At 40.3% G+C, this 11,904-nt stretch overlaps 1 protein-coding gene across 1 annotated transcript; it reads left to right on the top strand.

Moving 5' to 3' along the window:
- Nucleotides 1–378: 378 nt before the first annotated feature.
- sona (SON DNA and RNA binding protein a) lies at nucleotides 379–10,071 on the top strand. Its single transcript, XM_017470406.3, has 8 exons — nucleotides 379–510; nucleotides 2,478–2,596; nucleotides 3,243–3,435; nucleotides 3,517–3,593; nucleotides 3,725–6,229; nucleotides 6,318–6,754; nucleotides 7,713–7,777; nucleotides 8,943–10,071. The coding sequence occupies exons 2-7, from the start codon at nucleotides 2,569–2,571 to the stop codon at nucleotides 7,755–7,757; spliced, it is 3,285 nt and encodes a 1,094-aa protein (XP_017325895.1). The 5' UTR covers nucleotides 379–510; nucleotides 2,478–2,568; the 3' UTR covers nucleotides 7,758–7,777; nucleotides 8,943–10,071.
- The last annotated feature ends 1,833 nt before the right edge of the window (nucleotides 10,072–11,904 follow it).

Genomic DNA, 11,904 nt, shown 5'->3' with positions numbered 1-11,904 from the left:
CCAGACAAATAGATAGCTAGATAGATAGATAGATAGGGGGCATGGTGGCTTAGTGGTTAACACGATTGCCTGGCACCTCCATGGTTGGGGGTTTCGATTATATTATATATTCTCCCTGTGCTTTAGGGGTTTCCTCCTGGTACTCGGGTTGCCTCCTCCGGTCCAAAGACATGTGATTGATATTTCCAAATTGCCCGCAGTGTGTGAATGTGTGTGTGATTGTGCCCTGCGATGGGTTAGCACACCGTCCAGGGTGTCCCCCTGCCTTGTTCCCCGAGTCCCCTGGGCTCGGCTGTGTACGATAAACGGTATAGAAAATGAATGAATGGATGGATGGATGGATGGATAGATAGATCACTAGGTGGCGCTACACGCCTGTGTGTGTAGGAGGTAATTCGAGAGCACGTGCTCCTGGAGGATTTACCCGCCGCACAATGTCATGGCGACCATCACCGAACAACTTTACTGTGCTTTCGTAACACAGCGTAATTCCGGAAATCATAGTTAACGGTCAGTATATTTATTTCATATCTGTACACACTGTTAGTTCAGTTTACTCTACTGTGCTTTGTATCGCATGCAGAGATATTTCAGTGGCGCTAGTGAAGAACCGCGCTGTTGTGTAAGGCGCTAACGAGGTTTAGCTGGCCTGCTAGGAGGCCGGTGAGATTCAACAGCACTTCTCCTTTTGTTAGCGCTACAGCCATCCAGTGAGAGAGGACATTCGTTTACTTCTGCTCCAGCGGCTGCTGTTCTGGTTGATATTTAAACATCGCGGTTTAATACCACCATCTTCTGAATGATTCGCGATAGACTAAAATTAGTATAGGGACATTTCTTACACACGCTTCGGTTGTTAGCTCTGTACCGAGCAGTTGAGCTAGCTGTGTTCATGGGCCCAGCCAGATTGTTTTCAAACGAAATGAAAAATACCGTTAATTGTGGCTATAAATCTGCAAAAACCCGTCACGGTTTAACAAGAAGTTGTCCAAGCCAAGCCTCTTTATGAATCATTTAAATGTACGCTGCTGTATCGCTTGCTAGGTGAACTTGATTAGCTAAGGAAAGCTCAACACCACATCCTGCACGCCGCATCAGTTTCACCCCGCTCACAAACACACATTTCCAGCCTTAGACGAGCGTGTTTAACAGGTCATCTGCGTACTATCTGATAATTGTGAGGCGATAGTTTAAAGTTTATAAGTAGCCGAGCGCTAAAACGTTAGCATGGTTAATTCTAGAAGTATCTGCGTGGTCTTTTGTGGCGGTTTCTGTTAGCACCGCTACCTGTACCGCGTTTGAGCGAATTTTTATGATGGGTTTTTTTCTTCTTCTTTTTTTTATCATTGTATTAACATTCTGGCAGATGTTTATCCGCAGAGTTTTCCAGTTCTCTGACCCGTTGCAGCTCTTCTCATGAGTTTATGACGGTCTCACTATCTGACTGAAAGGTTTGGCGCTATTTGACCAAGCTGAACACTACTATAAACTGACTGGTGTAGCAATTGATGGCTTTCATTAATATTTACACTAGTTAGCGCAAACATGCTGATTGAAGGCCAAAGGTCTTTTAGGTAATGGTATAGTATTAAAACCGGGTTGCATTGTGTACGTATTAGGACTGGGCGATATATCGATATCGTGATGAATGATCACAAGAAACTCTTTTCTGAGAAATCGTTGATATGGTGGTGTGGGGGTCTTAATAGCATTCAGAACATTTTAACTATGTATGCAGACTTAAATACACTGAAAAAGACATAGCTTTAGCATTACACAAACATATATATATATATATATATATATATATATATATATATATATATATATATATATATATATATAAAAAACTATTAATTCACTTTGGGTTGTACTGAGTATGTTTATTGACATGGGTTATGTAAGTGTGTTTTTCCACATATACCCCAGCGATTTGAAAATGATTACAATGTTTAATAATTAATTAATGGCGCATAATAATAAATACATGGCACATGTCAATGGTTTATAGTTAGATTTCATGTTGTGGACCATCCGCGAGACAATTTAGTTCCTGTTCTCACTTACTTTATAGCTGTAATATTTTCTAGCCTTAGATTATGTAGATTGTCTGCCCTGCAAGGCCCTGTGAGTTAGTTGTTACTATAGAAACTATAAAGTATTATTCCTTGCATATTTATACCTCTCAGCATGCATGATCTGTAAACACATCCATCAACAGATCTTGCATAAATTGTATGTGATGATTAAGATTGTTCTGTGTTGATTTTAGGTCAAATTCAGTAAGTGTTGTTTTGTTTTTAAGTTATGTTTGGAATAGGAAAAAATTAATTGTGCTTGATAATTTCACTGAAAGAAACCTGTACCTAAGCAAATTTTGACATTTTGTATTGAGCATGTACTCTAAAACATTGCATTTGGGTTATTTGTGTCCAGTGTTGCTGTTATTGTTAACAAAATAATCTTTTTTTCAACAGATTGAACAGTGAGGGTATCTTTTCTCATATCCAGGGCAGACAAACTCCCTCTTTATACCAAGTTCAAGAGGACAGCTGTAGAGTTGCAGAAATGGAATGTGCTGTGAACACCATTGTCGGTACGTTTCACTTGAATATATATCTAGGGGTGTGTGTTTGTGTAATACTGTGCACTCACTGTAAAACAGACGATATGACAGCATACATGTAACTGAGAAGCTGGACTGCATATAATTATGAAAATATACATTTCACACCGATTCAGTGGTAGGACATGGAACATTTTTTATGCTAATGAAATGGCACCTCTGAAGAACACAGTGAAAAGTTTTGTTGATTTAAATAAATAGGGCAAGTTTCAAATGAAAATTTTATTGGTCTCACACACAACCATACACAGTACAACATGCAGTGAAATGCACCATTTCACTAATGATATGATAATTAGTGTCTGTAGGGTATAATGGCTGTACCTGGAAAAGGATATGTTTGTCTTGGGAGGAAGCGCAAAAATGTTTTTGGTCAACAAATCTATCTGAAGCCGTTTCTGCATATATACAATTGTCTTTGGCGGTTGAAAGCTAATCTGGAATATCATTATTTGAATTGCATTGACCTCAGTGGCAGTTTCATGATTAGAAAAATGTGTTGAAGAATATAAACTTTTTTTTTTTAAATTAGAGTTCACAGTTGCATATACCGGATTTAGACGAGCAAATCTTGAATGCAAAACAAAAAAAGAAGCTGTGAATGTTTTCCCCACAGAGAGTGGTGATCCAACTGAAACTATTCAGTGTGAAGATAATGCTCTCAGGGATGGCAGTGAAACACCACGAAAGAAAAATAAGAAGCACAAAAAGCACAAAAGTAAGAAGAAGCGCAAGAAGAAGAAGGATGAGAAAGAGAGCAGCTCTGAATCTGGAGTGGAATCAGACCACGAATCTCAAACAAAGTCAGGGTAAGGGTTTTCTCAATGTGCATTTAAAATAGACATACATTTGCAATTACACCATTAAATGCATTGTGACCTTTACCCCAGTGTAAAAAAAGAAGACCCATCCAACGAGTCTGGGGATCGTGATGAAGATAAAGAATCTGCAAAAAATTCTGTTGCAGGTGAGAATTTATCTGTATCCTTGTTTAGCTAATGGGCAAGATCCGATTCTTTGTGCACTGTAATGTGCTTTCCAAATTAATGCTTTTTTTTTTTTTGCTTTTTGCATCTGTTGAATTTCTTTTTCTGACAGAACCACACAATGATGACTACAAGGCAAGAAAAACAAAGCGTCATACAGGGAAAAAGAAGAAGAAAAAGAGACGAAAAGAAGAAGAAAAGCAACAGCGAAATTCTCCTCGTTCACGCTCAGTGAGTACATCTGAATCCGAGTCCGAATCGGAATCTGAGTCAAAGTTGCCACAAGCATTGGACCCCTCTAGCTCAGACAGGAGGTCACCAGTGACTGCACTGAAGCTTTCAAATGACAGGTGTAAAGATAAGCTGTCAGTACCAGATGACAAAAAGGGAGAAGTCACTAGCAAATCTGAGCATACTGAAGATGAATGCATAAAACCAGCATGGAGGGAAGATGAGTCTCCACAGGACGCACATTTGCAAACTGTTAATCGAGAACACAATGAAAATGACCTCAAAATTGAGAACCATGAAAAGAATAGAAGTTTTAGCAAAACTCAGGAGCTCCCTGATATAATTCCCAAGCAGGAGAATGTACACAAAGAGCAACTTAAACAGAAGAACATAGTCAAGGAACCACATGAGAATCAGAGAGGAAAGGGAAATAAGGAGTCGGTCTCTAGGTTAAGGTCTCGGTCACGTTCTGATGATAAATCAAGCCACAGTCGTTCAGCAACTCCAAAGCAATCATCTGGTAAACCAGCACATAGGAAAGATAAATCACAGTCCAGAGAAAGGTCTGTTTCTTGCTCGAGAAGGAACAGTAGTACCAAAAAGAGGCATTCAAGGTCACCATCAGAAAGTCACAGGTCACGCTCAAGATCTGTCAGAGGACCAAAGCGCAAATCAAGGTCCCTGTCTGGAAAGCGAAGGCGTCGCTCTGAATCCAGGTCCAATACCAGAACCAAACGATCCAGGACCAAGTCCCCACGACGTGGCCGACGAACAAGATCTCGATCTGTTGTAAAGCTACGCCGTTCACGGTCACGGTCAAAACGATCAATTTCTCGCAGAAAGAACCGTTCAAGGTCACACTCAAGATCTGCTCGGCGAGGCAGGCGCTCACAATCACGCTCTCGAAGGAGGACACCACCATCCCATACACGAAAGTCTAGGTCCAGGTCAATCAGGAGACGGAGACGAACCCGTTCAAGGTCTGTTGTGATCCTCAGACGATCTAGATCCCGGATGAGGAGAAACAGACGTTCTAGATCGAGGTCTAGAAACCCAAGAAGACGAAGCAGATCTTGCTCTCCCCTGCGCTCCAGGCGCTCCAAATCAAAATCTCCAGTTCGACAAAGGAGGTCAAAATCTCCACGTAGGGCAAGGTCGGAATCAAGATCTCCTAAGTGCAGTAAGCGGTCAAAATCACGTTCTCGTAATTCGAGGACTGCCTCACCTAAATTTAGTAGAGGAGCACAAAAAGGTAAAAGTAAGCGATCCAGATCCAATTCACCGAAAGACACATCCAGATCTAGATCTAATTCGAGAGGAAGACTTTCCTCAGATAGAAGTCAGTCTCCAGCTAAGAGCAGGTCTAGATCTTTGTCACCGGCCAAAGACCAAGATTTGTCAGTTAAAAGTGATGATAAGGAAATATCAGAGTCCAAAATAGAAGAAGCTTCCGTTGCAGTAGACAAAGCAGCTCCAGCCGAAAAATGGAAGCCACTGACGGATAAATATCTATCTCCAGAAAACACCTCAAATGAGAACTTGGAACAAACAGAACTTGGATCAAAAAATAAAAACTCCAGTAAAGAGTCTAAGAGCACCCTGGAGGGCACTGGGAGGCAAAATGCATCTAGATCAAGGTCCTCTTCATCAGAACCATTGGCTCAGGATGAGAGTTCTGGGTCAGATGATAACGAGCAGTCTGATAACTCAAGATCACGAACACCAAGTCCAGCCAAAAAAAAATCAGGGTTAAAGCCCAGCAGGGTGTCTAAGTCACCTATTCGAAGGAAGCGCTCTAGGTCTGCTTCTTCAACCCATAAGGCACGGTCCAGATCGAAGTCTGTTAGTGGTAGGGAAAAGTCTAAATCCCCTACAAGGAAGCGAAGATCTAGATCTTCCTCACAGAGCCCAAGGAAGAGGTCAACATCTAGGTCCCCTGGCCGGCGAAGGAAATCGCGTTCAAGATCAGTCACTCAAAGGGGGAAATCAAGGTCTAAATCTCGTACCAGGACCAAGCGCTCAAAGTCTAAATCCCCCAAAAGAAAACGATCTAAGTCTAGATCACCAGTACGAAAAAGGCGGTCTAAATCACGTTCTCCTGCTCGAAGGAAGAGGTCAAAGAGTCTAGAAAAAAGCAAACGATCAAAATCTCGTTCCCCTACCAGAAAGAGAAGGTCACGGTCAAGGGCCCATCATTCACGATCTAAAAGATCTCGCTCAGCATCTCGTCGGAGGAGACCCATGTTTCGAGGCCATTCTTTTGACAGGCGAGATCGGTGGAAGCGTGAGCCAAGCCATTCACCCATTCTCATCCTCCGAAAAAGAAGGTCCACCTCAAGAACACGTCGTAGCGCTAGTAAGACGCCACCACGTCTCACAGAGCTAGGTAAGTGTACACATTGAAATGTCTATGTAGTTGAAAATGGGCATCTTCGCAGCTTGTTCGTTCATATTATTACTTTTTGTCTTCACAGACAAGGATCAGCTATTAGAGATCGCTAAAGCTAATGCTGCAGCAATGTGTGCTAAAGCAGGGATGCCCATCCCAGAGAGCCTTAGGCCCAAGGCTATCCTCCAGTTGCCTTTGCCAACTCCTACTCCAGCCCCTCTGTCTTTGCCACTGCCCCTGCCAGTTCCCAACTTGCCCATGAATATCCCGATGGGAATACCTGGTATGCCTGCAATACCAAACATGCCTATGAATGCTGCAATGGCTAGTATGACAGCAGCCACCATGACTGCGGCGCTGTCTAACATGGGAGCCTTGGCAGCCATGCCCCCTATGCCCCCGCTGCCCACCATCACCAACAAACCTCCCCCAGCTCCTACTCCTAATCTGGCAAATATTGAAGAAGTCAAGAGAAAAGTGGCACAGCAGGCTAACAGCATCAGTATTAAGGAGCTGACAGAGGTGGGGAAAATTACCATACTATAAGTGCTTGCAACAGTTTTTGAGCAATTGTCAATTTGGGTTACCTGGATGTATAAAGTAAGGGATAAAACACAATGGGATATCGTGATGTGGGAAAATAATCCACAACAGGGAGGTGTGCTGCTGCCGAGCATAAAGTGGAGAGCTGTTAATGTTTTTCTATAACAGCATGCCTTGAGTTTTATTCCTCTTATATCACAGGGATTTGTCAAAGTTAACAATTTCTAATTTATTAATAAACGATACATGCTTTATCTAATCAGCCAATCATGTTATCTAATCAGCCAATCATGCAGCAGCTGCACAATGCAAAAAATTATGCAGATACAGGTGAAGATCTTCAGTTGTTCACATCAAACATCAGAATGAAGAAAAAATAAGATTTCTGTGACTTTGATTGTGGCGTGGTTGATGGTACCAGATAGGCTGGTTTGAGTATTTCAGGAACTGCTGAACTTTGATTTTCTCACACACCAGTCTCTAGAGTTTAGCCTGCAGACCCTCTGCACAGCAGATATTTATTTGTTTACTTTTTATTTATTTATTTGCAACATACTGTGTAAACTCCTAATAAAGGGGATGGTGAGTGTAGTTTAAGGTTATGGCACAAGACAAGTTAGTAGCTGTTATCACTTATGTTACAGCAGCTAAAGACTTCTTTCCTCTTTATTGAATTTAGTAAAACAAAAAACAGCTTGCCGTGTTGCGGAGTGCTGACACCCGAGCCTGCTTTCATAAATGTTAAACATTTAACAGAAAACTCACCACATCAGTTATGACTGTTACTATTATGTTGTAGAAAATTAGCCAACCCCTTCTGACCAATCAAATTTGAGAATTCAACAATGCTGTGGTGTATATATGTATAAAAAAGTGATATCTTCATAAAATGAATGCTGTACTTCATCAGTCTATAATTGGTGTTTTCTGTTTTTAGAAATGTAAGCAGATTGCAGAAAGTAAAGAGGAGATGGGTCTCTGATGATTGACAATGGAAAATGGGTAAGGTGTCAAAAATGGTTGTTTTGCCAGATTTATGACAAATTCATTGACCGAATGTATAGTTAGTTATCCGTAAGCCTCAAGTGCTTATTTGCCAATTACAGAAACTTGCAAATCAAACCAATTCTGGATAAACACATGAGCTCGGCAGTCGATCGTAATGTGTGAACTAAATGACGCATCGCAGAGGCATTGGCGATAAAACACGGATATTTGTTATGAAAAGTGTTGTCACTGGCAGTAAATGTGGCGACGAGCTACAGCCAATGAGAGAGCAAGGCATGGGGTGAGGTCACCATGAGGAAGGGAAACCTGAGAAGACTATGGCAGAAGCATAAAGGGGAGAAGCCGTACAAGCTGTAGAAGCTCTCTGTAGCACACATTCCCTGCTGCCCATGTGTGTTAATCCATTCTTTCAACCAATTTCTTTGTCTTTTTGGGGTTTCTTCAGCACAAATTACACACAAAGCTCGCACTACTTGTTTCTGTCCTACATCCATCTACAAATAAACAACTCCTGTTTCGCACGTGACTTTCATGTCATATGTGTCAGTTCTCGCGTGCATTTTCGTAACAAAACATAGTTTGGACACCAGATAGAGGCATCGGGTGACAGTCGTTGTCCGATCGTGTAGTGTGTGTGACCCCCTGTTGCCAAGCACGTTCACATAGCGTGAACACCACAAGGACTTCATGACTCCCGATTACAAGAGAGCAAGCTGTGTAGTATGAACAGCACAGCGATCTGCTGACATTGAAAGTCGTGTAGTGTGAACTTAGCCTAACTGTTAAGTCAGACGCATTTGCTCCTTTAACAAATCTTATCAGTCTTCCCGATCTTAATAGACTACAGTATCTGCTAATTAGTTGTCTTGCCACATGGCCATTTACAGTTTCTGTAATAGTTTATGCACTAATACATAAATGAATATCTTCTCTTATTTGTTCAGTATGTATGTGGAGTTTTGTGTATGAATTCAGTATTTCCTGAAAACAGTCACCAAAAGTTGGCTTGTGCATTGCATTTGCACTATGGTCATGTTTACAGTCAGCAGTTTGCTGTCTGAATTGTAGTTTTATATTCAGCCCATTTGTTATGTGATCAGTCCTGTGAAATTGCAGATTAATTGCCTGAACTTACTCTCTCATTCTATTTATTTTGCAGTAAACGATTCATGGTTAATGGTAACATACTTTGATGGTAACCCTTTGTACAAAGCTGAATGAGAAGACAAAATGAAGACGCCACTGGATTTTAAACTGTAAATTTAAGAAACAGTACTGATTCCCATGGATGGCTCAACGATCTAATTTTCTGATGACACCACAGGATTTGATCTGCTAGACGAGATCATTTTGTGTGTCTTCAGGAAGATTAAGGGCCTTCTTATATATCAAAGCAAACACGCTGCACTGGTCAAATTTACAGTGAAGTATTGTTTGAATTTCAATGTGGTCTCTGTTGACAGTTGAAAAAATCTACTTTTTCCAAACTGCACTCTTGTTGATTTTTTTGACTAACAGTGTGAATTTAGACCACCAAGCTCCATGACTCGCATCAAATGTAAATCCCATATAAAATGTAAATCTCATTTATAAAGTACTTTTGTGATCAGGATTCCATTATTTGTTCTTAACTCTTTCGTGTTTTTTTTTTTTTTTTTTTTTTTTTTTTTTTTTTTTTTTTTTTTTTTTTTTAAGAAACTAAAATTTGAGGATAAATTGTCATTAAATGCTATGCTTCATAGATTATTTTACTTGTGCAGATTTGCAGTTGTACATGATCTGACCTAGAACTGGGAATAAAAAAGTTACACTGTACTGGATTTTAGAGCCTGATGGGTGTACAGTGCCATTTTATCTTATAATTTGAATTGCTTTAGAAATGTATATGGCCAGTAGAGGTTTGTGATAGGGTGCTTTGTTTATGCTATTCAACATTTTCAGAATGGTCAGATTAAAACAAGAGTGCATAATATGTACTTAGAACTGCTCTTATTGAGACACCTGTACATTATACTATATGTTCAGTGACTTGTCTAGGTGTTCGTGTTCATGTTCATTTTGGTGCATTTATCTAATTCTTCTGATTTTCTTTCTGTTTTTTGGTATAGTGTCAGTATTTTATGAAGAGACATCATCCCCAATTAGTTTAAGGCTACTCATTAGGAAATATTATTTCCTATTTGTTACAGCAAACTAGGATTGTTTGTTTTTTACCTGATAAATGAAATTACACATTCCCTTCAAGTTTCAAATTTACCCTACTAATAAAACAATACATATAAAACTGATACACAAACTTGGTCATCTATTACTGAGTACTGATTTTGAACTAGAAGGTCTGAAGCAGTCGAATAAATTTTGGCAGTTTTATCACTACCAGAAATGCTGGCACAAATCTCACACTTGTGATTAGACCCAGGGATAGTACAGGTGGGTTAATGATTTTGGTTAGAGACAGCTGAAGACAATGAATGGCAAATGGTTGAAAGATTACTCATTTACAGTAGGAGACTACCCAAATTAGTGACGAGGATTTTTTGTCTCATTTTTAGGCCACTCTAATAGGAATGTAATCCAATTTAATTTTTTTTAATTTTTTTTTTTTTTTTTTTAAATAATAAAGATGATTGGTACTCAACCTGTATGAGGCACTGTGTTATTGTATCTTTTGTGTAAGAACAATGTTCCTATCATAGTGTACCTTCAATTTTGACTACACAGTATGGTTTGGATTTTTCCTCTGCTGTAAGACAAGCCTGCTTTGTATATAATGCACCATATGATTATTAAAATAAATTCCCATGACAAAGATGATTCTTTTTTTCTCTATTTGCTGACTATTAGCATTATTTTCATGTGCCTGTTTTAAGCATTCATGGGGGGTACATGTCTCATGCATTGAAAGTTAGAGCACTTCCGAATCTGTGTTGTGTGGTAAATTCTTTTGGATCTAGCAACTGTGGTTCCTCTTGCCCTTTGAAAATGCCTCACCTAGTTAGTGTTCAAGTGCTAGAAGTTTTCCACACTCACTTGCATTTAGTTGCATCTTGGGGTCAGAAAGTCTCCAAAACTACAATCCGAAGTCACCTATATCACCACAAGTTGTTTGAAAGGGTTTCAAGAAAAAAAGCCTGTACTCTCCTACTAAAACTCGAGCATCTTCAGTTTGCCAGACACTACTGGAACTTAATATGGTATTGTGTTCTATGGTCAGATGAAACCAAAATAGAGCTTTTTAGCAATAAACACCAGAGGTGGTTTTGGTGCACACAGAGAGGTAGCCATATGGAAGAGTACCTCATGCCCACGGTTAAATATGATGGTGGCTCTTTAATGTTTGGGGCTGTTTGTCTGCCAGAGGACCTGGGTATTTTGTTAGGATATATGGCATCATGGACTCATCAAATATCAACAGATATTAAATGAAAACGGGGCACATGGTGGCTTAGTGGTTAGCACGTTTGATTCCCGCCAGGCCCATGTGTGTGCGGAGTTTGCATGTTCTCCCCGTGCTGCGGGGGTTCCCTCCGGGTGCTCCGGTTTCCTCCCCCAGTCCAAAGACATGCATGGTAGGCTGATTGACGTGTCTAAAGTGTCCGTAGTGTGTGAATGGGTGTGTGAGTGTGTATGTGAGTGTGCCCTGTGATGGACTGGCACCCTGTCCAGGGTGTACCCCGCCTTGTGCCTGATGCTTCCTGGGATAGGCTCCAGGTTCCCCATGACCCTGAAAAGGAGTAAGCAGTTGAAGACGGATGGATGGATTAAATGAAAACCTGACTGCCTCTTCCAGAAATCTTAAAATGGGCCATGGATGGATCTTACAGCAGGACAATGATCCAAAACATACCATAGTGCCCCCCCCACACACACACACATTCATTCATCCCTAATGTATGTTGCTAATTTATTCTTATGGACCTAGCTATAAAACCATATTGTACACACAGTAGCATGCTGACTAAACCAGCAAGGGCTTCAGCTGCTGTAAACAGTATTCAGGGTTGGCAACTTTTTAGACGCCTTTAGTGACTTTATTGTAGTTTTTATTATTATTATTATTATTATTATTATTATTATATATTTTTTATTTTTTTTAAAGGCGTAGAAATCTTTGAGCAGAA

The sequence above is a fragment of the Ictalurus punctatus genome, chromosome 6, assembly GCF_001660625.3.
Source record: "Ictalurus punctatus breed USDA103 chromosome 6, Coco_2.0, whole genome shotgun sequence".
Lineage (NCBI taxonomy): Eukaryota > Metazoa > Chordata > Actinopteri > Siluriformes > Ictaluridae > Ictalurus > Ictalurus punctatus.
This window is presented reverse-complemented; position numbering and strand designations above follow the sequence as displayed.

Excerpts from the sequence above, each read along its gene's own strand:
- sona (XM_017470406.3), top strand. The coding sequence starts at position 2,569 with ATGGAATGTGCTGTGAACACCATTGTCG. Across the intron at positions 2,597-3,242 it reads TGCTGTGAACACCATTGTCG|AGAGTGGTGATCCAACTGAA; the intron begins GTACGTTTCACT and ends TTTTCCCCACAG. Across the intron at positions 3,594-3,724 it reads TGCAAAAAATTCTGTTGCAG|AACCACACAATGATGACTAC; the intron begins GTGAGAATTTAT and ends TTTTTCTGACAG.